The sequence below is a fragment of the Gallus gallus genome, chromosome 13 (genome assembly GCF_016699485.2).
Source record: "Gallus gallus isolate bGalGal1 chromosome 13, bGalGal1.mat.broiler.GRCg7b, whole genome shotgun sequence".
NCBI lineage: Eukaryota > Metazoa > Chordata > Aves > Galliformes > Phasianidae > Gallus > Gallus gallus.
Window position 1 is genome coordinate 255,627 of NC_052544.1, and position 25,048 is coordinate 280,674.

Below are 25,048 nucleotides of genomic sequence, written 5' to 3' on the forward strand. Positions count from 1 at the left end.
GCTTGCGAGCTTAGTCTGGGCCGGAGGACGGTTTTTCCTCCAGAAGGAAGAGCGGGAAGAATGGCACAGGGTCAAAGCGCCGTTTATTCAAATACCGATTATCTGTCATTATCCGAGCGAGTTTTGCAGTGCACCGGCGTGCCACGGGGCCACGGCACCTGCAGGCTGAGAGCCGGGCCAGGCCTGGAGCGAGGCCGCCTGCAGCCAGAGCCCAGGACCCGGCCCTACTGCAACGTGGAGGTGATAAGCACCCGCCAGTGGGCCTTGTGTCAGCGCTGAGCAGGAGGCGAGCAGCAGGCCTGGTCCAGGCTGCTCTGCTTGTGCCTTGTCCAGCCGCAGCCCTAATTCACAGAGATGTTGATCTCTCGTCCCTGGCGATGCATCAGCTCAGACTGGAGGAGAAGCAAGGGGGTGATGCAGTTGGCAGTGCTCCCAGTCGCCCTCCAGCAGCCGTGCTCACAGGATCCAGCCCCTGTAGCTGCTCGGCCTACCGCTGGGCATCACTACAGCACAGAGTGTACTGAGCCCATGGCCCGGCTCTGCCAGCTCTGCTGCTGTCCCTGCTCCCACAGCTGCTCCTCAGATGCAAGCACCACAGCTCTGGTGCTGTTCCATCTGGATTCGGCACCTTGTGCTGGGGCTGTTGGCTGTTCCTGCCCGAGCTGCATGCCCCAGCGAGGTGCAGCCCCTGCACCGCGGAGTCCTTGGGGATGGCTGCAAAAGCGCACAGCTCCCAGCATATCACCCACCTCTTCATCAGCATTGCTTTCCTGCTCTTCCTGCTTCCTGTGCAGTTTCCCCTCTGCTTCCTTCCTTGCTGCTGCAGGCAAATTGTTGTCCAGCCAGCTCAGGTCATGCAAGGAGAAGATGCACTCAAGCGCCTTCCGGATCCCCACCAGAGCCAGCAGCTGGGGCCAGGGCAGAGCATAAATCAGCACTGTGCACAGGGCTTAGGCCAGGGGACTAGCAGTGTGATGCTTCCCGTGTGGGTTCAGGTCAGTGGGTTTTAACCAGTCTGGTTACAAGAGACATCCTACCATCACTGGGAAAACAATGGCAGCCGCGGTAGACTTGATGACCCAGAGCATGGCCAGGCACAGCAGCTGGATGAAGGTGAAGAGGTGCACCCGGCACAGTGGCACATGGCGGAGATAGAGGTGATCTGGCTGGTGTTTTGCAGGCATCAGAAGCAGCCGCACTCGATCTGTGAGCTGCAGGGAGAGGACAGCAAGCTTCTCAAACACAGCACAGGGAAGGGACGCTTACACACTTCCAGTCAGCTGTCACCCACCTCCCTGCTGTGACCACCCCATCACTTAGTACAGAGGGGTGCCAGTGACTGCCCCCAAAGCAGTACAAGCTCTCTGCCCTGCCACTCCATGCTGTTGCCAGGGCTGCTTATGAGATCTCTTGCAGGGGAGTTGATCTGAACAGTGCTACAGAACCTGGGGCTATGGTCACACCACTGCCCCAGTCCAGAGGAGCTCTTTCCAGGCAGATGTTTAGGAAAAAAATAGAAAAAAAAAAAAAAAAAGGTAGATATTTCTGGAGCATGGATTCTCCCTGCCCAGGGTTTAGCAGGAGTAGGGCAGAGGTGTCAAATCAGAGCTGCTGTAAGGGAGCTGCTCTGAGCCATCCACTGGTGCCTCTGCTTCACTCAAACCACCTGATCCACCAGTGCAGGAGTCACTCATGCTCCCCAGCAACCCAGACACCATTCCTTCCCTCTGCCCGATCATAGGTCCACATTCCAGCCATTGAGCCATGCTGCACAGTGTGAGCTGGTATTTAGCAAAGCCCTTCCTCTCTAAAACCCACCAAGTATCCCAATGCAATCCAGAGACATGCTTTGTGCAGCCCCACTCACCTGGATGCTGTTCAGAGCTGCCACTCCCATATGCAGAAAGACCCCATACAGCACTGGCATCGGGATATACTGCAAAACACCAGGGTGAGGCTTCAGCACTCTCTAGGCTATGTCTCCTGTAAGACCAGTCTGTGTATACAGCTGCAGCGTTTGTTTTCTTCACTTTGAACAGCACAATTTCATTTCATGTATTTTTGCTTATCTTTTGGCTCCAATGGCATTACAACTGGAGGTGTTCCTGTCTATGATGGGAACTGATGCAAGGATATCACCACCTTCAGAGAGGGGATACAAGCTTGCCCCACTTTCTAGCACATGCCGGGAGTAACCCACACTGGAGATAAGGCACCAAGGCACTTGGAAATGTGTCTTACAGCATTGGAATTATAAATAGTGGGGTGTCTGACAAAGCAAATGCAGGCTTTGCCCTGGGATGGGTGACCAAAGGGCCGCGGCCTAGCTGCAGACAGAAGGTAGCTCTGTGAAACAGCACACCAAGCTGTCCCCTGGCTGGCACTGTGTGGAGCTGCAGGCCAGATGGAGAGTCACAGAATCGCAGCATCACCAAGGTTGGAAAAGATCACCAAGATCATCCAGTCCAACCATCCACCTATCACCAATATTTCCCACTAAACCATGTCCCTCAGTACAACATCTAAACACTTCTTGAACACCTCAAGATGGTGACCCCTCCCCCTCCCCGCACAGCTCATTCCAGTGACTGACCACTCTCTTGGAGAAATATTTCCTAACATCCAACCTGAACCTCCCCTGGCACAATTTGAGGCCATTCCCTCTCACCCTATTGCTAGTTACATGGGAGAAGAGTCCAATCCCCACCTCACCACAACCTCCCTTCAGGTAGCTGTAGAGAGCAATAAGGTCATCCCTGAGCCTCCTCTTCTCCAGGCTGAACAAGCCCTCTCCTCATAAGACCTGTGAGGAGGTCTCATAAGACCTCATAAAGCTCCAGACCCCTCACCAGCTTTGTTGCCTTTCTCTGGACGCACTCCAGGGCCTCGATGTCTTTCTTGTAGCGAGGGACCCAAAACTGAACACAGTACTTGAGGTACAACCTCATCAGAGCTGAGTACAGAGAGATGATCACCTCCCTGCTCCTGCTGGCAGCACTATTTCTGACACAAGCCAGGATGCCACTGGCCACCTGGGCACACTGCTGGCTCACGTTCAGCTTAACACCAACCAACACTCCCTGGTCCATTTCTTCCACACAGTCTTCCAGCCACTCTGCTCCAAGCCTGTAGTGTTGCCTGGGATTGTCATGGCCAAAGCACAGGACCCAGCCCTTGGTCTTGTTGGACTTCATCCCGTTGGCCTGAGCCCAGTGATCAGCCTGTCCAGGTCCCTCTATAGGGCCTTCTTACTCCCAGGCAGAATGACACTTCCTGCCAACTTGGTGTCATCTGCAAACTTACTGAAGGTGCACTCCATGCCCTCATCCAGGTCATCAGTAAGGATACTGAACAGGACAGGCTCCAGTACCAACCCCTGGAGAACACCAGTGAGACTGGTTGCCAGCTGGATGGAACTCCATTCACCATCACTTTCTGGGCCTGGCCATCCAGCCAGTTCTTTACCCAGACAAGAGTGTATCTGTCCAAGCCATGGGCTGCCAGCTTACAGGAGAGTACTGTGGGAGACAGGGTTGAAGTTTTCTTGAAGCTTTCTTGCAGTCTAGGTAGACAATGTCAACAGTTCAGCCGATCTTCTGCCTAGGCAGTGAGATCAGCTGAATCAACACTGGTGATCAATGGGGTGACAGATGTCACAGCCAGATTGCCCTTGCATCCAGATCCTGCCACCTCTGGGCTGCTCTCTGTTCTACCTCCTCTCTCATAAGCACATTTCCCCAGTATGCAGCCAGGCTCCTGCCATCATGTTGCTCAGTATGTTCTGATTTTTCTCCCAGGCCTGGTCAGGCAAGGGGGGTCACCTTCTGCACCCCATCAACTTCCACTGGGTTTGTGGGAAATGCCTAGGATTTGGCCAGCTTCTCTGGCATGAAGACAGCCACTTGAGATGCATCACCTGCCCAAGCTTCAAGTCCTGGGGCTACCACAGAATATTTGCACAGCCCCATTAGCAAAGCTCCAAGCAGAAGTCCCACAGGCAGTCTCCACTCTGCATCTCCCCACCCACTGTAAAGGGAGGAGCAGGAAGTTTTCATCTCTATTATCTCTGCCATCCTCACAACTGGGAACAGAGATGATGCTAGAGGAGAAGGAACCCAACTTGGAAGTGACCCAGATATAGCAGGAAGCACAACCAGGACCTCTGCCACTCTCACTGTGGTGCCAGGTGAGTGCTGGCACTGGTCTGGTGATGGGACAGGAGGTGGCAGGGGACAGGACTGGCTCCTTGGGGGGAACCGTGAGCTGGCTACTGGGGCCACCTTGCAGCAATTGGGCCAAACCTTCTGGCCTTTGCCAGGTCCCTTCCCACACAGTGCAGTACTCCTTGTTGGGTGGGTCTCCGTGTGCTGAAGCTGGAGGAGCAACAGGGTTGGGAACCACCCTTAGGTTGCAGTGCACACTGCCAACTTCAGAAAGGAGGCAAAGACACCCTGAGTCCAACACCAGGAGCCAATTTCCGTACCTTGAGAATGGGTGCCAGGAAGACAGAGACTCCAGTCAGGATGAAGACCACCAGGCCGGTCAGCCTCTGCTCCCTGCAGGCAGCAGTGCAGGCATCACAGGAGTGTCCAGGCTCTCCCAGGCACCCACAGCCCCCATCAGCCTGCGTGAGCAGCAGCCTGTTCCCCTGGTGCCACTGCTGTGGGAAGGAGAGGTGCAGGAGTCCCCCAGAGTAGGGGCTCCAGCCCGGATGGGGAGCAACTCACTGTACAGCTGAGCTCAGGCCGTACCTGATGCCCAGGAACTCGGGCTGCTCGCCTGGAGCTGAGGCGGTGCTCTCCTTCCTGAGGCTCTCCATGTGTGCCAGGGAGATGACAGTGGCTGACACGTACCAGGGGAGGCCCATCACAGAGGTGAAGATCATCAGGAGTGAGACGCAGAGGAAGTCCAGGTGAAAGCCTGCCCCTTTCTGCAACAAGGGAAACATCGATGTTGGGAGTGAGCCATGGGCCACGGCAGCACTGGGAGGCCCTCCCAGTGTGATGGGGACAGGATACTGTCACAGAGGACAGCAGCCCCTGAGCTACTGCTGACCATCAGAGAAGGTGGCAGATGTGGTAGAAAGCCAAGAATGAGCCACATGGCAAGGCTAGGGAGAGGCATCTTGCCTGACTATGCCGTGAGCATTGTCCCTCAGCCCTGCGGAGCCACATCTATGTCCCAGAGCTCACAGTGACAGGATGAGCCATATGCTGTGGGCAGGCATGTGGTGGGAGCCCTGCCAGGTCCTGCATGTATCTGAGAGCATTTGTAAATATCATAAACCTTCAGATGGAGTCAAAAAAGCCCAAGGCCCAGCCTACAACCTGATATTTGCACTCTCTTGGTGATCAGCCATGATGCTGCCCAGCCCTGAGGATGTCTGCAGCCTGCAGCTGACTTGTCCCAGCGATGTCCTATGCCCGCTGTCCCCCACCAAGTCCTATCCACAGCCCCTCCTGCAGTGGGTGATGGAGGCATGGGGGGATGCCCACAGAGGGAGAGGCTCAGGGGCACCCCCAGAGCTGGTGGGAGGGCTGACACCCCCAACACAGCAAGTCCCACTGCCTCCTGCCTGGCAAGGGCTGTGCCTCTACAGGAGCCAACACACCAAGATGTTGGCACTGCCAATGCCAGCTCTTCCCTGCCTGCTCATCCTGACTCAGGCCAGAGCTCACACACAGGGTAGAGCAGTGTTCCCTATGTGCAGCCAGCACCCTGCCAGCACCCCTCCACCCCTGAGCCCTGCTCACCTGCAGCTTGTACTCCTTGCGGTTAAGAATGACAGCTGTGATCTGCTGGTCCATGAAAATGAGGATGGTAACGAGGATGGCAGGCACCACAGACGCCAGGCAGATCCACCAGGGGTTGGCTCCAAAGGGGAAGACAATCCAGCCCCTCATGGGATTTGTGGGCTGCAGAAGGCAGAAAGGTCATGCCAGCCACCATGTGCCTACAGGGCCTGCAGCACAGCAGAGTGAAGGGACCAGCTCGTGGGCACAAAAGCTGGATCAACATGGATGCCCTTGGATGCTCCTTCCTTGGGAGTGTAATTCACCCAGCAGTTTGCAAGGACACCCACTGCAGCAGGGCTTACTCCTGGGCACCATGAGCTGGTGCTGGGCACATCTAGAACAGCATGTGCCCACCTGAGTAAGCTGCAGGGGCAGCATTTGAGCTGTGGGTGGAAGAGGGGATATTGCAGAGCCCAAGCAGGTAGCAGCACACATGGACTACAGCCCAGTTCATGGAAGAAGCAGAGCCTGATCCTTTGCTCTGCCAATCCCTCTCCACACCCAGGGTGGGGAGCCCAAGTCCAGGCTTGAGCTCACAACTCCTGCTCCAGCATGAGCTGCAGTGTAAGTTTGTCCTGCATCAGCAGGACCTTGCCAGGCCATTTACAGACCACAGGATTGTTTGTGGCCCAACTCCTTGTATGCAATGGGGCAGCAGCATAGGGCTGCAGGGTAGTCATGCGAACAAGTCCATTGTGCCTTTCCACCCAGACCACATCGATGGCAAAGACAGCAGAAGTGTAGGACAGGTTCTGCAGAGGATGCAAGCCTGCTCACCAGCAAAGCTTGCAATGTCCAGCCAGGGTACACTAGCCTGGCAGCACAGTAGGATTTGGGGGAGGCCAGCTTTTGGGGATCCAGGCACAGCCAGGCTGTCTGTGGGGAGAAGTGAGGAGGCGAGCTCCTGGAGGCACTGCACAGCAAATCCTACAGTGCTGAGCATCACCAGGCTTGCCATCTAGCCTGAGTGAGCTCGGTGTGTCAGTGCTTGGAGCACTGGCCAGCACTCCTCACACTGTACTGGGTCTGGCTAGGTTGGGGGCATGTAGGGAAGACACCAGCCCTGCCAGGAAGCCTGCTTTCTCCTCTCTTCTCCAAGACTTCCACGATGGCTGAGACAATGCTGGAGACAGTTCACAAGCTGGGAAGATGAACTGGCAGCCTCCTGCCAGCAAGGGCGAGTCCTCACACACCCATAGCGTGTGTGGGATGCGCCCAGGCTGGCCAAGAGCAGGCAAGTTCAAGCAAAGGCTCTGTGCTCCTACAAATCCTCCTTCCTCCAGGCTGTGCTGGAGGCCTCATATAAGCCACAGCATCCCCTGCCCTGATGGCTCAGCCCAGCCACGCAACCAGCATGAGGCTTGCTGCTGAGCCAGCTGCTCTTTGGTAGTGCCCCCATCTGTCGGTCACCTTCAGCTCGCTGGGAACCAGGAGCTTGGGGGTCTCCAGGCCAAGGGCCGCATCGATGGCACAGAAGATGAGGATGGCCAGGATGATGGAGAAGTCACTCACCAGCTTCCGAAGCTGCAATGCCACAGACAAGGAAGTTTTCACCCACACTGGCCAGGGACCATTCCCGGGCAGCTGTGGCAGAGGAACCATTCACACAGCCCCAGAAACACCCCAGGGTCAGCCCCAGCTGGGCAGCTGGGGGGCACTCACCCCCATGGGGAAGTAGCAGCTGCTCTTGAAATGCTTGAGTGTGGTGCAGCAGAGGAAGGTGCCTCCAAAGAGGAGGAAGGACAGAAGAGCAATGTCAGGCACATACTGGCAGCTGGTCCCCAGGAGGTGGCCTCCTCGGCCCAGGCACTGGGCCCGGCTCAGTGCGACCAAGGCTGCAGGAGGCTGTGAGGATGTGGGAATGGTGAAGGGGGGGAAATGAGCCACGGATGTGGCACTAGAGCCAAAGGGCCAGTGTGGGCAGCCTGGTACTGTGTGTCCCCTCCCAGGAGAAGGGTCTGTACCTGCTGCAGGGCTGTAGGTGGAGGAGACAGCGTGTTGTTGCCTGCTGAGACATGGCCTGCAAGGCAATGGAGGGAGTCAGTGCCCCAGGAGCCATGGGGCTGCAGAGCTGGGCACCAAGCAGCCAGTACTCTCTCCCCAAAATATTCCCAGGACTCCTGAGCTGGCTTGGCTACCCAGATGGGGCCATGTGGGACTCCTGAGGCATGGGAATGACACTGGGCAGTGGGAGAGCCTGGCCTGCAGCTGGATGCTCTGGGTAGCACCAGGCCAGGGCCGATGCCTGGGAGCACCAAAGTCAAGGTTTCCAGGATGCATCCCTGGCCCAGCCCCTCGCAGACCTTACAAGGCATCCTCACATCCTTCACAGTTCTTCACTGCTGTCTCCTTGCTGCCATGCTAAAATAGTCCTTCAGCAATTCCTACAGCCCATTTCCAGCGGTCCTGAAGTTGACCAAACTTCAGTCCTTCAGGGTGATATTTTCCAGCCCAAAGCTGTGCTTCTGGGGTTGTAAAGGCTTGGAAAGGGCTTGGCTGAAGCATCAGCACACTAACAGTCAACAGCAGCACCAAGCTCTGCCTAGCACTGGTGCTTCAGGTGCACAGTGCCATGGCTCCACTGCCACAGTGGTCCTGCAGACATAGTAATCACCATGGAAGCAGAGACACATCTTGTTCAGACCCCATGAAACACCCTCTGAATTATAGACCAGATTATAGACTACAGAGAAAGTCTGTTGAGGTGCTGCATGGTCTGCTGAACTCCCCAGTGCCCCACATCCTCTGGCCCCAAGCTGCAGGAGCTGAGCTGCAGCTCACCCCACTCCCAGCACTGCCAAGGCTCCAGGAGCACAGCCCCAGGCTTCTTCAGGTCTCTGTCCCTGCATGAGCCAGGAGGCAGAGGGAGGGGAGCAGAGGGGGACAGGCAGTGCCACTCCAAAAGAAGGGATAAGCCTTTGGGAGCAGTCTGACCTGGGGTTACAGGCAGGGGACAGGGTACATCTGGGGACACGAGTGACAGACTGGATGCCTGCTCCTGGCACTGGGAGCTGGACTGTGCTTGTCAGGGTGCTCCATCCCAGGTGACCAGGGATATAGATGGCAACCCTGTCCTGACACGAGCCCTGCAGCATAAAGAGGCTCATCAGGAGTCCCTGGTGCATGGCAGGTTGTGGCAGGAAGGTAGTTCCTGTATCCCACTGGAAAAGGTCTGGCTCCAACCAGTACAGGGGCAGGACGAGGTGATGTTTCCATGCAGCTGACTGCTCACTCTTATGCCTGCACCTAAGCAAGGTGTGGGGATGCCCAGGGCCATGGGGGAGAACCAGGTGCCAATATGGCTGGGCAGGCAAGGCTAGGATTGAGCAGCCTCCTTTGTCTTTGGCTGTGAGGCATCCTTAAGCTAGACATCTCTCATCCTTCTTGGGAACTGTGGTGCTCCTTGGGGCCACAGTTAGCTCCTGTGGTGCCTGGGACCACCACCTCCTGCCATGCCCGTATCCTTCATCTCCCCTGTGCAACTCTGAGTGAGGTGTGGAGGCCAATGCACAGCAGATATTACTGAGGCTGCCATGCTGGGACTCTGTCCCTGTGAAGGCATAACCATGTGAGCACAGCCCAGCACTCTGCCCACCAGCATTGTGCAGGGACTCGGCCCAGGGACACACTGAGTGTGTGGGCAGGAGCTGTGGCAGACAGCTTGCACTCACCTGGGCCAGACAAGTTGCAAGTGCAGCTGTACAAGGTCACATCATCAGCCCGGTAGTGCCAGTTGATGGGGAAGGCTTCTGCTAGGCTCAGCATCTTCTTTAGAGAGTCATAGATGAAGATCAGGCTGATGAGGGCACAGAAGCCTTCCTCAGTGAAGCGGGTGAAGTACTGCACCAGGTGACTCGCTTCAGTGGCCACCAAAACCAAGCCAAAAAAGGCCACCCAGAGCCCAATCCAAAGACGAAACTCCAGGTAGTCCAGACCGTAGTCCCTAGTAGGGAGAGTGGCCCAGACCCTCACTATGGCACTCAGCCATGTGAAAGTAGCCTGTGCTCAGTCCAGGGATGGTGCAGCTGGGGGCTGCCACATGGGGAGATGCCCTCACACAGTTCTTACTCGCTGAAGGAGAAGAGGAGACGCTCAAAGACCAGAACTGGGCCAGTGCTGCTCAAGATGGTCAGGGGCTGGCCAGAGAAGAGGCAGAAGATGAAGCCAGTGAAGGCAGTGCCCAGGAAGCTCTCCAGTACACCCTGCAGTGCAGAGAGATGGGATGCCAGGACCAGGTGTGTAGTGGGGCCAGGGGGACAGCACTCGGGTGCTGTCAGCCTGATGATGCCAGCAGAAGGACAGGTGCTGGGGTGACAGCCTCACAGGCAGGAGGGAGGGGACAAAAGGCATGTGGACCTGGCAATGGCTACAGTTGTGAGGTAATTCTGCTTGGGGAGAACCTGTGGGTCCCTGCTCTGCTCCAAGCACTCAGAGTGGTAGCCACACAAGGTGAAACAGGCACCCTGACTATGGGTGACATCACCCCAACCACAAGTGATGTCAGTATGTCGAACTGAAGGAGGGAGGAAGGAATCTGAGAGGTGCCTGAGAGGCCAGCCACTGCTCCAGGAGTCACCCCAGCTCCACACTTGAGCAGTCACCAAAGCCAGCCCAACGGTGGACCCAGGTCCTGACGTGGCCCAAGCATAGAGTTGCAGAAGCGGGGCTACACCAGGGGCCACAGCTCCCCTAAGCCTGCTGAGGGGAGTGCTTGGCACCCCAGCACACAGCCAGCCATGCCTGTGCCTGCATACCATGCTCAGGGCAGCCACCTTCCTTGCAGGACAGAGTGAGGGGTCCTGGCTGGGTACCAGGACTCTGGGTAGCCGGGAAGGGTTTGAGCACTACAGTTGCTCAGGCCCAGCCAGTGCTCTGGGACTGCCAATGGAGGCCCTGCAGCCTGGGCAAGCAGTGCATGAGCAGGGAGCTCCATGTGGCACTCCCCGGGCAGCCCTGCCCTGAGGAGTGCTGGCAAACCCCACATACCCCACTGTTCTGCAGCACAGTCCATACCCAACTTGGCACCCCAAGGCACACTGACCTGCATGTTGGCTGTTGCATCCCCCAGCATGCCCCCAAAGGTGATGGCATTGGTAACCGTTGCCAGGTAGATGTAGAGAACTGCTGAGAGGCACTGAATGTGCATGGCATCAGAGAAATCACTGCGATACCAGTGTGCCTTCCTTCGGATGTCTCGGATCAGCCCCCCAAAGAGCCTGCAGCAGCCCAGAGAGGAGAAGAGGCAGCAGGGCTCTGAGCACCCTCCAACTGGCCATGGCCACCATTGGAGAGCAGAGTCCCCGCTTGGAATCATTGGCCAGTGCTGGTTGGAGGCAGTGGCCCTGGCAGCAGCAATCTGTCCAGCGGAGCCAGGACTGATGTAGCAGGCGAGGCCTCACCCCAGTCCATCACCCATCTGCATGCACTGACCTTCCTGTCCTCTCTAGCTCCTCACTGGTATGCAGGTGGGCCAGGCTAGGCCAGTCCTTGACAGCAGTTGTGTTCCCATTGCAGTGAGATTTCCACTCCCGCAGGCGCATGGAGATCCTGAGGCAGAGACAGGGGAGCCCAAACATCTGGGCTGCAGACCAGAGCCCTCTGGACACTGATGCATCAAGAAGATGCTATCAGGGGACAGAGAGGATGGAAAGGGGACAGGGCTGGAGGGACATTCTGTATTCCCTGGCAGCGAGGTGGGGTGGAATGAGGACAAGATATCCCCACCAGTCAGCAGGCCAGATCCTGAACCAACCCCATACAGACCAGTAATGGAAGAGGAGCTAGGCAGAGCAGGAGGTGTCCTGCTGGAAGGTGCTGAGGCCCCACGTTTCCAGCAGCTGTTGCTTGAGCACTGAATGGGATGGTTTTGCCACTCTCTCACTGGCAAGAGCCAAGTGGGACTGCAGAACTAACAGCACCAGGACCATAGCTGTGGTCTGCATCAGCTGGAGCTGTGAAGGGGCTTGGCCAGGAATATTTCATTGACTGGCTGGCTCCTAGGTACCTTCATCCCCATTGAGACCCAGATTTCCTAAAGGTGCCTTCCAACCCAAACCATTCTATGATTCTATGATTTCAGCATCACAGGCTTGCAGTAGAGGTCTCCAGCTGGGACCCTCCACAAGAGCCAGCAAAGGCTGTGGGTGCCCTCCCCCCAGGATACCTCTTGTTTGGGGACGACAGGCAGCGTGGTGGAGGAATTCGGTCACTGGGGTCCCATTTTCCAGGAGGAAGCACAGTCAGTTCATCCAGAAACTCATCAATCCCTGCAATGAGGTCTTCTTGGTGCTTAGCCTGACGGGCAATCCCTTGGAAGAGCTGTGGTGAGATTAGCCACAAACCCCTGCATTCGGCTAATCAGAGCCTTTCTCCCAGTATGTAGACATCACTGAGGAAGGCACCCATCCAGCCCATTGTAGTGTCTGTGCTTAGACCTTATAACCACCCAGATTCTTTGTTTTCTTATCCTGGGCCAGGAAGGCTGCCAGCCCACCCTGTCCTTGGCCACCTCTGCTGCAGCCTGAAGAGAAGAGGAACCTTGGTGTCCTCAGCTCAGGCCCCATTCTGCTGCTGTGTGCTCAAGACATTTGCTGTGTTAAGCTCACCTCATCTGTCAGCAACGTGGCCATAGCCCTTCCAATCTCATGGTAGGCTTTCGCTTTGGCTTGGGGGCCCAGTAGAATGAAAAGAAACCTGCAGACAAGACAGCAACCCATGAACACTGCAGTACCAGCAGCTTCTCTCAGAGAGCTCCTTTTGAGAGCAGGCAGTGTGCTGCCAGGTGCTCTGCAGGCAGTCTGCTAAGCATATGGGGAGTGGGTGGGTTCATCTGCACAAATTGGCTAATGGTGGTGACTGTATCAGAAAATAGTGTTCTGTAGCTGAGAATCTGCACTATCAAGCTGTGTTATTGTGCTCTTTGTATCTGCTGCAGTTTCCATGAAAATAAATAGGAGGCATCACTTTTGTAATGACCTACGTACATGCATCAGGACTAGGGGAAAACTAGAGAGTTAATATCCAAGAGATGGATCTGAGTGGGAGATAGACCCAAAATGCTGACTGTACCTCGGAGTGGCAGGCAAAGGGGAATGGCACTCAGGGCATAGAGATGGGCAGGGACAAGCTCTCCTTCTATACCATTTCAGCCCAGAGAGGAAAAAGGGCCATTCGGAAAGCACATGAAAAGCAGTTGCTGTCAGCCAAATAAAGACACTCAGCAAGACCCCACATGGATCTGCCTCGACCCCAAAGCCATACATTTCCCATTAAGGAGAGCGCAGGAAGTGAATCTTCTGCTCCATGCATGCTTATCACGGGTGCTCTGGCCTGAGTGACCAGGAGGTGGCAATGTCCATCCTGATCCCTACCCCTCCTCAGGGTGCTTCCTAAGGAAGTCCCCACTTCAGAGAGACACACTGACATTTTCTTGTTACAGCTTCAAATGATACCATGGAAAAACATCTCCTGTCCCTGTTCCTCACCCTCTCTGCTGACATTGCTCCGGACAAGAGCTCTAGAAAGCACCCCCACGGTGCAGCTTGGCAAGAGAGAGAGAAGGTCCTAGAAATCTGCATCCCTTTCCAGCCTTGATCACTGATGATCCCAGAAAGTAAGTGGAATGCATCCAGAGGCCCCTAGGGAGGAGGGTGAATGCAGAGCCCATGTAGGGGCAGCACTGGTCTGTGTCCCGAGGCTGCCTGACAGTGGTGACACTGCTCTCAGCTCATCCCCACTGCAATGCTCTGAGTGCTCCTGAGGTGCTGCAGGATGCAGGAGGGGAGGCAATGAGTAGAGGTTTCGGTACTGCGTGCAGGTTCTGTATGTGACTTTTGGTGTCTTCTCCTTTGCTTTTACCAGGGAAGGTCTTTCTACTGGTGCTGGGCCCTCATGGCTGTTCTGTGCTCCAAGGCACAGAGCTTAAGGGATGCAGGAGGCAGCAGGGACACTGACAGCAGAGTGGGCTACAAGGCCACTGGCTGTGCTCCAGTTACCTGCTGGGGAGGGCAACTTCAGTCAGTGAGCCAAGGGTCACAGCCTCTCTTAAGCGAATGAAGACGGGAAATGGCTTCTTCAGGAAGTCGACTTCCCCGACCATAATGCTGGCTACTTCAGCCCCTGGCAGGAGCTTCTTCTTAAATTGGTTTCTCAGCTGAAAGGCCATGAGAAGTCAGGTCCATGTGGAATGGCCAATTGAGACCAATCTCCAGCTTCCAGCCTCACCACCTACACCATGACCCCCCCTCCCCCCCACCTCCTCTGGGCCCTGTGGCCTGGGGACTCTCTGCTTCCCCCACTGAGAACACGTCAGGGAGGCTGTGTCCTGCAGTGACAGACACAGGTCCTGACCTGTAAAACCTCTCTGTGCCATCTGTGGACAGAACTTTTCAGCTCATCTGGAGTCTGAGACCAAGAAACTGATGCATTTCTTGGAAAAACTGTTTCTCCCACAGAGACCTGATCCATCTGCCCAGCCCCTCCCATTCTACCTGCTCCTTGAGAGGTGTTTCTGAGAACTGGGTTCTGGGCTCAGGGCAAGATTTGGCCTTCCCTGCAAAGAAACAGAACAAGCAGCAAAATACACACACAAGCAAAAGGTCAGCATGGTACATATCCCAGGGACAGCAGCAGCATGCCAGCCCCTGCTGTGGTGCCAGGTGTACCTCTGCAGGGAGCAAGGCTGAGCTCTGTGAGCACACGCAGCGGGGCCATGGTAGTTCGGTGCAGTGGCTGACGGAGCAGCAAAGCTGACAGGCAGTCTCGCAGCTCGGGCTCCCATACCTCAGGCTCCGCAGAGAGTGCTTTTCCTGCAACACAGGGCAGTGCTGAGCCCCAGCTCTGCCCAGCCACGGGGCTCTGCTGGGGAAAGCCCTCTTTGCTGGTGGATCCAGGTACCCTCTGGTCACTGCTTTGTCTAGGGATCTCCTGGTGGGATGGCTCCTGTCCTGGGAGCATCCCATCCCATTTCTCTGCATTACCCACTTACCGATTATTTCCTTGAAACTGTGGGCACTCAGATCCAGCAGCACTGTCCCCTTCTGCAGGCATGTCCTCAGCTCAAAGAGGCTGTGCAGGCGGAGTGCTGGGATGTGGGGTTTGCTCCAGCGCTCCCCTCCATCTTCCACCTTCTCTTCAAATTTAATCCACCTGCCCAGGGAGAAGTGCAGTCAGGAGCAGGGAATGTCTGCTCTGGTGTCATGTGCTCAGCAGCAGGAGCACAGATCTCTAAGCTTGGCTTGGGCATGGGGCCCTGCTGCCCCACACCTTGCTCTGCTCCCCCGGCTGGTGGGATTTCACCCAGCCCCATGGCCAACAGTGCTTGCTGGCAGTCAGAAGAGAAGTGTTTGGAGCAGTTTGCCATAGTCAGACTGTGCCAAATCCTTGCAGAGTGTCGCACACAGAGCTTCCCTTTGTCCACCAGCACGCAGCACAAGGCAAGTGTGCCCAGCAGACCCACAGGGCAGTGCTGACCACCCCTCAGGGCAGTGCCCAGGGCAGCCCGCTGCCAGGCCTCAGAGCATTGCCTGGCGCACAGCTGCACTGGGAGAGGAGGGTCGAGAGCTGGGAGAGCCCCAGAGGCACATGGCTCCAGACCTGTAGGACTCTGTGGCAGGCCTATTGCTGCGTGGGGACCACTAGCACGTATCTTCATGTCTCCTTCAGGCATTGCTGTCAAGCTGCACAGGGGCAACATGATGAGATGGCATTTCCCAGCCACGCTCCTGCCCCATGCCAGAACTGGGATGGGCCTGGCTCTGCTGTGCCCCTGCCCAGGATCCCATCGCCCTCCCCATGATCTACCTGCCCTCCTGGCACTCAGCTCTGCCCCCAGGCTGCTTCTGATTCCTGCTGCCCTGAACATCTGAGTCACTTTCAGGTTCTGCTTCTGCATTCCCACTGCAGCCCAGCTCCACACTGGGAGTGTTGCCCCGGCCAAGCCCTTTTTATAGGCCACTCTTGCTTGCTCTGGAAAAGAAACCAAATAATCTCCCAGGGCTTCAAGGCACATGTACTGGCATCATGGCCACAGACCTCTCACACCTGCAGTGCCCCAGCTCTCTGAGGTGAGCGGTGCACCTCCTTTCCCACCAGTGGTTTGTGGGAAGGATACATCCCCTGCCCTGAGGAAGAGCTGCCCGGCACCGCTGACTGCTCACACTGCACCCAGGCTTCACCTCTGATGCAAATGTCCTGCAGAGCACATCCTTCTGACCAGCTTTCCCATGATGTCCTCTTTGCCCATTTCCCACAGCACAGTGCTTTCAGTTCTGCCCAGCCAGACAGTGAAGCACTCCCACCACTGGCTTGCTGCCGAGGACTTGGAGAGTCAGTGAATGCAGAAGCAGAACTAAGAGAATACGTGAATGCTGTGAGAAGACAGCACGACCATTTGCATCCAGCCTGACACCATGCCCTCACAGGGGGCAGAAGCTTTCCCATGAAATGAGTCACTCAAAATCAGGAAGAAGAGTTTCCTGGAAGGCACAGTGCGGACACTGGAGATGGCAAAGCAAACTCAGCACTCCCACAGAGTAGGGTGCTTCTGGGGCACTCCCCAAGGCAGAACACTTACAGGCTTCCCCCCGCACTCCCAGTGTGCTGCCAGGCCCTGCCCGCTGCCCACTGCCTACCTAGCTGTCTCTCTCCATGCCAGACCTGCTGCAGTGCTGAGCAGCTCATTGAGCTGGACGAACAGCAGTGGGCACTTTCGGTCCCCCATCTCTTCCTGCGGCAGGATGGCACTGATGCGCTCAGCTGCAGAGGAGATGCTCGATGAGAAGATGCTATGGCTGATCGCTGTGTGGAGGACCTCAGAGCTGCCAGTTGCAGAGTCCCCCTGCCCAGTCTGCACAGCTGGAGCTGTGCCGGCTGGCCCAGGAGCTTCGGATCTCATTGTGCAGAGCAGCCAGGAGCCACATGCACCACTAGGCACTTGCTTTCTGCAGCTGCCAGTAGTCGCAGCACCTCACTCATCATGCCCTTATAAAAGTTGTGAGCAAGTTCAAACTGGCCACAGACCAACAGCCAGAAACCAAACCCCAAACAGTGTTATCAAAACACAGTGGCCAGCCCTGAAGGCCTTGGTGTCAGTGGATCCTGCTGCCCCAGCTGCCCACCTGGGCAAGAGACTGGGGAATCCCAGCTCTGCCAACAGCTGCATCAAACCTAGGCTGGTGGGCAGCACAGCCCATCGCTACTCACCTGGATCACTGCAGGGGACACGAGCATAATGCAGACAGCTGCTGCCATCATTCTGTAACTACAGCAGAGAGGATGAGGTCTGACTCTTTCAGCTAAATGTCACACCCCAGCACATGCACCTGCCCCTGAGGCCAAACACAACTTCTCTTATGTTCTGGGAAGAAGCAGTGTGGCTCCAAGCCCTCTCAAACCTCACAGGGCTTTGGAGAGCACATGGCAAGGCCAAGAGTGATCTCTGATGGCAGCGTCAGTGCATGGGATGGGAAGTGCATGGCCCTGTGGCAGCAATGCTGAGGCAGAGGGATCTGGCACGGTGTCCTTCCTTGCTGTCACTGGGTCGTGGGGATGCATGACTGGGAGGGACGTGTCACCACTGAGGGAATCACCACTGAGTGGGATAGAAGGGGCTGGCAGGAGACAGCCTGCATCCCTAGGGCAGCAAGGAGCCCCTCTGACTGCCACCCTCAGCCCCACCAGCAGCCTACAGCTGGCAGCCAGGGTGGCCCCAGCCAGAGAAGGTATGAGAGCACCAAGTGATGCCCACACCGCCAGACCAAACGGGATGGAGATGAGTGTGCTGTGTTGCCACAACACATGGCCCTGCTTGCACAGAATGTGTTGCCACCAGGCTTTGCTACCTTCACTCTTTGCAAACAAACAGCCTCATTGTATAGAGTGCAAATACCACAACATGCAGCACAAACACCCCAGCAAACACAGGCTGCTTGTACTGGAACCAGCTGGCCAGTCTATGCAGCAGCCACCGATGGGAGCAGTGTGGCCTGAAGCCAGGCACCAGTGTGGCAGACATCACGTTTCAGGGCAGCATGGGTGGCCATAAACTTTGGCCCCTGTGCCAAAGGGGAACACACTGGGTTGAAGTGTGCTGAGATCTGCTTTGCAGAAACTGCAGCTCAGGCTCAATGGGCTTGGAGCTGAGGGTGAGGCTGGGATGTGGCTCTGGTGACCTGGATACACCAGGCCCCCCCTCTGCCAAGCAGGGACAGGAGCTCCTCTCACATGTGGAGCACAAATCCTGTGGGCAGTGACTGAGGGAGCCAGGGTTGTTCAATCTGGAGGAAGCTCAGGGAAGACCTCATTGCTCCTTGCAGCTCCCTGATAGGAGGTTGTAGCGAGGTGGGGACCAGCCTCTGCTCCCAGGTAACAGCGACAGGATGAGAGGTGATGGCCTCATGTTGTGCCACGGGAGGGTCAGGTTGGGTGTTAGGAAATATTTCTTCTGTGAAAGAGTGGTAATGCACTGGCATAGGCTGCCCAGGGAGGTGGTGAAATAACTCACCCTGGAGGTGTTCCAGAAACATGTAGATGTGGCACTGGGAATGTGGTTAGTGGGCATGGTGGGGTTGAGCTGACGGTTGGACTTTGTGACCCCAGAGGCCTTTTCCAAGTCTAATGCTTCTATGATTCTATGTGCTGCTCAGCCTTCTCTCTGCCCTCCCCAAGCTGCGGTGAAAAGTCAGCCCACTTCTCCATGAGGCACCCAGTCCCACACTGACAAGATGGGATCCCTCCCCATCAAACCCGTTATCCAAGGCTACAGCCAGAACTGCCCCATGCCCCTGCCCTACTCAGTGCCTGCATCCCACCGCTCCTCCCAGCCCCCAGCAACCAGTAGGTCCTGAGCGGGGTCACCCCACCAGAACCCTGCTTGCCACAGGCACAGAGAAGGAAGCAACACACGGCACTGCGGGGCACAGCTAGCACGGGCGTCTCGGTACCCTCGGCTCTCAGGCCGTGCCCTGCAGCTGCCGGGAGGCGTCGGAGCTGAAGGCTGCGATGGCTACGGGAGACCGCAGGAGGGAGCCCGGGGGAATCCGGCTGCCAGCGGGCTCAGCGGCGCGCTCCTGGGCTCGGCAGCGCTGGGCACGGGTGGCCCGCGAGCAGCCGTCCCCGCTCAGAGCGCCGCAGCGCTCCCCGCTCCGCCAGGATCCCCGCGCAGCCGTCCTACTCGCCTGCTGTGTGCCGCGGCCCCGTCTGTCCACCCCTACTTTGCCCTTGGTTTAGTGCTGGCCCTTTTCTCCCATTTCTCCGTCTGCCACGGATCAGCTGCCATGTTTCAGGGAGCTGAACGCTGCCCTCGGGGCTGGACTCAGTCACCCGAGTCATCTAGAAGTCTTTGCCACCCCAGCTGCACTCTGCGTACAGCCGTTCTGTTTGCTCTGCGATAACGGCGCTTTCCTAAGGAGTGTGCCGGGGTGCACAGCCGGGCGGTGTGCAGCTGACAGCAGGGCTGTGGGGCTGCCTGGCTGGGGGGCTGCTGGCAGCAGAGTGGGAGCACATTGGCACCAGGGCACAAGCACAGCAGGGACCATGGAGCTGCTCCCAGTGCGGTGCCTGCCTTGTCCGGACCTTCCCAGAGCAGCCCCAGGGAAGTGGAAGCATGGGAATGCAGGAGAAGTGGTTTTGCCTCTGGAGTTGCTGGTGTTCAATACAGAGCTGCAAGGAACCAAAAGGGAACTGTAAACTTCTTTATCTCTCCCAGAGTGTTTACTCAATGTATTTGATGTATCTTTGAGCTTGTCCGCTGCTGTGGTTCCTCTGGAACAGCCAGTTTTTTCCACCATTTCCCTCTGTCTGCAAAAGGTCTTTTCACACAACGGATAGAGAAAAGAGTGACTGAAGAACAGGGCAGGGGGGGAAGTGTTTGCAAAGGCACTGGAACTAGCCCAGGGCCAGGAATAGCACCTGGGAGCACCCTGGTCCTGCCAGGCCCAGCATGTGCCCCATTCGGCTGCGTGGGCTGTGTGGAGCAAAAGCCACTTCCAGGGCACAGTGGCACCTCTGCTGACCTCGGTGCTGTCTTTGCACTCTGCCAGGTAATGCAAATGCACCTCTTCCTGTGTGCCTCAGCTGCACAAGGTTGTCCTAGAGGATTTTGGTGGCAGGGAATTGGCAGGGGTGAAAATCCCTTCTTGAGGCAGGGACATGAGTGGGGAGGGATGTGCGGGGGTGCTGGAGGTGCTGGCACTCAGCAGGTCAGCAAGGCAGGAGCTGCCACGCAGTGACACACTCACCTCGCCTATGCTGCCTCTGTGCCAAATTCTTAAAGGCTGATGATGCCTGGAGGAGCCGGAAGGAAAACCATCCAGCAAACAATTGCAAAAGTCAGGTCTGAGCAAAGCAGAGGGTGTGAGCCAGGGGGTTACCAAATCCGGCAGTATTCCTTGGAGACAACAACAACAATCAAAGGAATATTTAATCACACTGTGCTGCGCTGTGTGGAACTGAAACTGGCATCAGGGTTTTGGGCCTGGGAATCTGAGCTACCAGGAACAATGCAGGGCAGGCGGCCATGCCAAACGTGACCTGGAACAATGCCTAACTACTGCACATGCCCAGTGTTTGGCATCACCAGTGTTTTCTGGCCTGTCACCTGGGATGAAAATAAGGCAAATCACAACACAGCCGAAAGTGGTTCCCAGGGTGGTAGAGGACACAGACTGCTGGAGCAATGGGGCCAGTAGCCAGGGCAACCCACTGATGTGCCACATTCTTTGAGGAAGCCACAAGTCCACCTGGTTAATGGCCTCACCATCCAGACACAGAGGTGGCTCCAGGACTTATCATGGAGTCGCAGGGGGCTGAGGCTGGTGGGCACCTCTGGGACCATCTGGCTCAGTGGTGCCACAGCAGAGCCATCCAGAGCAGGGTGCCCAGCACTGCATCCATTCAGCTTCAGAGATCTCCCAGGAGGAGACCCCGCAGTGTCTCCAATCACTGTGCCAGCACTCTGCTACCTGCACAGCAGAGCAGTGCTGCCAGACAGTCAGAGGCAACCGCCTGTGTTGCAGTGTGTGCTCTTCACCTCCTGTTCAGGCACTGGGCACATTGAGAAGAGCCTGGCTCTGTGCTCTACATGTTCTCCCTTGAAGTATTTATGGGCACTGACAAGGTCACCCCTGGGCCTCCTCTGAGCTGAACACCACAGCTCCCTCAGCCTGTCCCATAGGAGAGGTGCTCCAGCCCCTTCAGACTCTCCGTGGCCCTTTGCATACTCTGCAGTTATTTCCTCTGACAAAAAGGACCTCCACTACCTTTGCAGGCTGCCGTACTGAGCTGTATCCCATCAACACTGGATGGTAACAGGGAAAGAGTCACACAGCTGAATCATAGAATCATGAAGGTTGGAAAAGACCACTAAGACCACTGAGTTCAGCCATTGACCAGTCTCCACCATGCCCACTGACCATGCCCTTCAGTGACACATCTCCACATTTCTGAAATTTCTCCAGGGACAGTGACTGCACCATCTCCCTGGGTAGCCTGTACCAGTGCATCACCACGGTTTCTGCAAAGAAATGTTTCCTAATATCCAACCTGAATGTTCCCTGGTGCAACATGAGGCCTTCACCTCTCGTCCTATCACTAGTCTTCTAATGGTTCCCAGCCCCAGTACCAGTACCAAGGAGGAGGTTTCAGCTCCGAGCCGTTGTATTCTGCTTCCAACACCTCGCGGGTGGTGCTTAGGGGAGCCCCGCTCCTCTCCAGACCACTTTCCACGGTAGTATTAGGCTCCAGAGCGCATCTTGCACTCCTCGCAACGCAACGAACGCACCCCGACGGAGGCGGCCCCGCGGTGGCCTGGGGAAGCCCTTCCCGGAGGAGGGGCGGCCCCCAGCCCCGCCTTGCCCCGCCCCACCGCCTTCTACCCGTGGCGGGGCCGCGCGGACGAAGAGTCGCTGCGGAGTGGGGCTGAGTTGAGCGGCTGCAGGGACGCTGTGCCCGGCTATGGACGGGCGGGTGGTGCTGATCCATGCGCTGCTGACGGCAGGTGCGGAGCTGGGGGTCCCGGGAGCGGGCGAGGGATGCGGTGCGTTCGGTCCCATCTCACCGCGCCTCTCTCCCCGTAGTGTGCTCGGCGGCAGTAGGCAAGTTCGGCCGCGACGGTCCGCATGGCGAGGCGCTACACAACGAGGTGCTACTGCACGAGGGTGGCGGCGTGGCGTCGGTCTCGGCCACGGCCCCGCTGCTGGGGGGCATCGTGGAGAAGGAGGGCGGTGGAGCGGCCTCGGGGGACGCGCTGAGCGAACTTCCGAGAGGTACGTGTGGGCGGCGGAAGAGGGGGTCTTCCCCCCCGAACTTCGGTCTTGGGGGGAACCCAGGGGGACCCAGTGGAGCTGCCGGTGGGGCTGGGGCGCGGCGGCGGGGCCTCGGCCGGAGCGGGGAGCAGCTCCAGCGACGGCTGCGGAGCGCCTTGGGGGGCACTCGGGGCCGTGCGTTGGGCTCCGGCGCCCCTTCGCTCCGCGCCGGAGGTCTCGAGCGCTCCCGGGTGAGGCGAGCGGCAGCTCGAGCTCGGACCGGGAGGGGAGAGCCGTGTCGGAGCAGCCCCGGATCGGTGGCGGGCGGGAGTCACTTTCCCGAGCGCGACCCCGGCGGCGGGGGGACCGCCGTGACTCACCGCCGCCCACGCGCGGCTGCTTTTTATGCCTCGGGTTCGTCAGCGGAGAGTCTCGGCCGGGGTGCCGGGGGCGCCGCCCGGCCGCAGAGCGCTCCGCGCTGGAGGCGCTCGGCTCCTCTCCCCTGGGTTGGGGGCGGGGAGCGTCCCGGGGGCTGAGTGGGGATGGGTCTGCCTAGACCTGCTCTCGGTAGCCCGGCACCTGGTAGAGTGCGCTCGGCCCCGCGTGGGTCACCCTCGCTTCCATCTGCCCTGTTCCCTCCTTGTCGACTCTGCCCTCTGCCGAGTTGAGCCCCTCACGAAGGAGAACCGGCCCTGGGCGGCGCTGCGGGACCCCTCCCGGGGGCGGTGTGGAGGTGAGGGGGGGACAAGGTGATCTCTTACATGCATCCCAGCAGGCTCGAGCTGGGGGCTCAGGGGGCAGCAGTAGTCTGCAGCCTCGTGGAGTGCTCCCTCAGTGCTTCAAATTGAACTACGGATGAATAAGTCTGCTTGATGTTGAAGTCCACTTCCTCTCCCCTGCTGCAGCCCCCCGGGAGCCAAAGCACCAAGGATGCTGTTGATATCCCCTTACCAGCCAGGGCAGTTTTCCTACCTCTGACTTACAACACGGGGCAGTGCCCTGGGATGGGGTGATGATAGCAGAGGCCCTCAGTAGGGTGCCTGGGGGTGAGAGGACAACCCTTGCCCTAGAAGAGCTGCCTGCGGCCTGGTACCTCACCTGTGCTTGGGAGTTTCTCCAAGCCCCGGTTTCCTGGTGTATCAGTTTCCTTCTTCGTCCTTGAAGGATGTTGAAGTTGCACAACAACTTCCTAGACGTCCAGATGGAGTTCTGCAGTACTAGAGGCTCACGCGTGAGGAGGAGGAGCTTGTTGAGGGCTCGAAGTATGAGAGAGCTGCTGGGCAGGATCCAGGTTTGGTGTACTGCCTGCTACCCTGTGTCCCCCCCCACGCTAGTGCAGCACTCAGCTCCTGTTCTCAGTGTTGCTGTGGTTACTGAGCACTGTGCTCAGGGCAAGCTGAGCGGTCCCTGTCCAAGCAGTGAGTGCCCTCTGCTATCAGCACCCTGTGAGGCTGAGTGAGGGGCTTACGTCTGGCACCTGCTCATCTTAAGTTATCCCAGTATGTTGCTGGTTTTGCCTTGTGTCTGGAGGGAGTGTGCAAGGAAATTGGTGCTCTGGTTCCCAGCAGGGAGCTGGCCTCCGACCAAACCCCACCAGCTTCTGCCCTGCAATTAAAGAATACCTCTGCAATTCATGGGAATGCTTCCTTTGCCATCTGCTTGGTTTTGCAAAACCAAAAATTGACCTGGGTTTGCCCTTTTAATCCTGCTCTGGTCCTGTGTGCAAGCATCCTTGTAACCACAGGAAGGAGCATCCCTCGGGGTCATGAATGGACTCTTACAAAAGACCGGGGAAATAAAAGCCAGATAATGGCACGATTAACTTTTTTTTTTTTTTTTTTTTTTGTGCGTGTGTTCAGTGGAAACTGGTGGGCATAATGGCAACATTTGAGATGTATAAAGCTCTGTTTTTACCCTGGTTTTTTTGATTATTCACTCTTTTATTTCCTTTAGAATTATTTGTATGAATCAGAAAGGCCATGGTATTTGTGAAAATCTGGAAAGATGGAAAAACCTCTGCTTGGGGGCAGACAGAATAAAAGGCTGCGCAAATGCCGGGGTTGAGTTGGCTGCAGCCACTGGGGCTGTGCTCCTTTGCCTTGTCTTCAAATGACAAATTGAGGTGATCGATGTTTTCTCCTTTTGAAATTGTTTTTCAGTTGCCTTCTTGTCAAAGCCTCAAGGCCCAGTTACTCCCAAGAAGAAGGGGAATGGGAATAAAAGAAGAAAAGGAAAAGGCCTGGGGAAGAAGAGAGACCCGTGCCTGCGGAAGTACAAGGATTTCTGCATTCATGGTGAATGCAAATATATCAGAGAGCTGGGTGCTCCATCCTGCATGTGAGTGAGTGCTGCATGCCGTGGAAGCCTTGTCATTGTTCCTTGAATTCTCCAGGCAGTGCAAAGGAAGAGCGTAGGGGATATTTTTAGTGCTTGTTCCCCATTCGTGCAGGGACTGCTCTGACTCCATGTCCTCTCTGCACACTGTGCAGCTGGAAGAGCACTGAGAAACTTCAGCCTGGATTTACTCCTGCAAGCAAACTTGGCTCTTGCCAAAATCCATCTGTCCTTAAGGCAGTGGCTCCAGCACCCCCTGCCTGCAGGGTTCCAGTCCATGAGCTCTGGCTGAGCTCAACAGAGGCTGTGGAGTTTGGAGGAGGCAAAATTGCTGTGGGGCCGAGGAGCTGGCAGGTGCCTGGAGGTTGACTTCCCTTCAGCAGTAGTTGGGCCCATAGAGGTCACTGAGCACCTGAACAGGCAGGATGGACGCAGCTTCTTGAGGGACACTCTGACAAAGCGATGTGCTGATGGCCCTCTGGCCCTGAGGGTGGGACTGTGTCTGCACAAGGATCTGTGTGTTTCCTCTTGCACCCTGTGGTGGTGCAGGTGGTGAGCAGGAATTGGAGGAGGCAAGCAGAGAGGATAAATAGTTTGCTTGCTGCCTGGGCACCTGGACCCAGCACTGCTGCCTCAGGAAGTAGCCAAGGGTGTGCGCCTGATCCCTGCTGACGTGGG

General features: G+C 57.0%; 2 protein-coding genes across 5 annotated transcripts in view; one reads left to right on the top strand and one right to left on the bottom strand.

The window, feature by feature from the left end:
- On the bottom strand, positions 1–23,226 carry SLC4A9 (solute carrier family 4 member 9). Of its 4 annotated transcripts, XM_015293554.4 has the most exons (21): positions 16,427–16,753; positions 14,782–14,942; positions 14,459–14,602; positions 14,285–14,346; positions 13,790–13,947; positions 12,401–12,488; positions 11,959–12,113; positions 11,226–11,342; positions 10,837–11,011; positions 9,864–9,997; positions 9,467–9,738; positions 7,760–7,815; positions 7,458–7,640; positions 7,206–7,319; positions 5,754–5,915; positions 4,752–4,930; positions 4,484–4,556; positions 1,868–1,936; positions 1,038–1,211; positions 750–908; positions 72–392 (listed from the first exon to the last, which is right to left on the bottom strand). In XM_015293554.4, the coding sequence occupies exons 1-21, from the start codon at positions 16,687–16,689 to the stop codon at positions 342–344; spliced, it is 2,949 nt and encodes a 982-aa protein (XP_015149040.1). In that variant the 5' UTR covers positions 16,690–16,753; the 3' UTR covers positions 72–341. The 4 variants fall into 4 exon arrangements, 3 of the variants coding, with proteins under 3 accessions (XP_040502970.1, XP_025010757.1, XP_015149040.1); XM_040647036.2 differs by lacking the exon at positions 16,427–16,753 and adding an exon at positions 23,135–23,226 and having other exon boundaries at positions 1–908; XM_025154989.3 differs by having other exon boundaries at positions 1–908.
- Positions 21,692–25,048, top strand: part of HBEGF (heparin binding EGF like growth factor) — a 6,516-nt gene continuing 3,159 nt past the window's right edge. Inside the window, exons 1-3 of the mRNA NM_204849.2 lie at positions 21,692–21,789; positions 21,869–22,057; positions 24,196–24,373. Of these exons, the coding sequence (NP_990180.1) occupies positions 21,747–21,789; positions 21,869–22,057; positions 24,196–24,373 (410 nt within the window). The 5' untranslated portion in view covers positions 21,692–21,746. The remainder of the gene's footprint in view (positions 21,790–21,868; positions 22,058–24,195; positions 24,374–25,048) is intronic.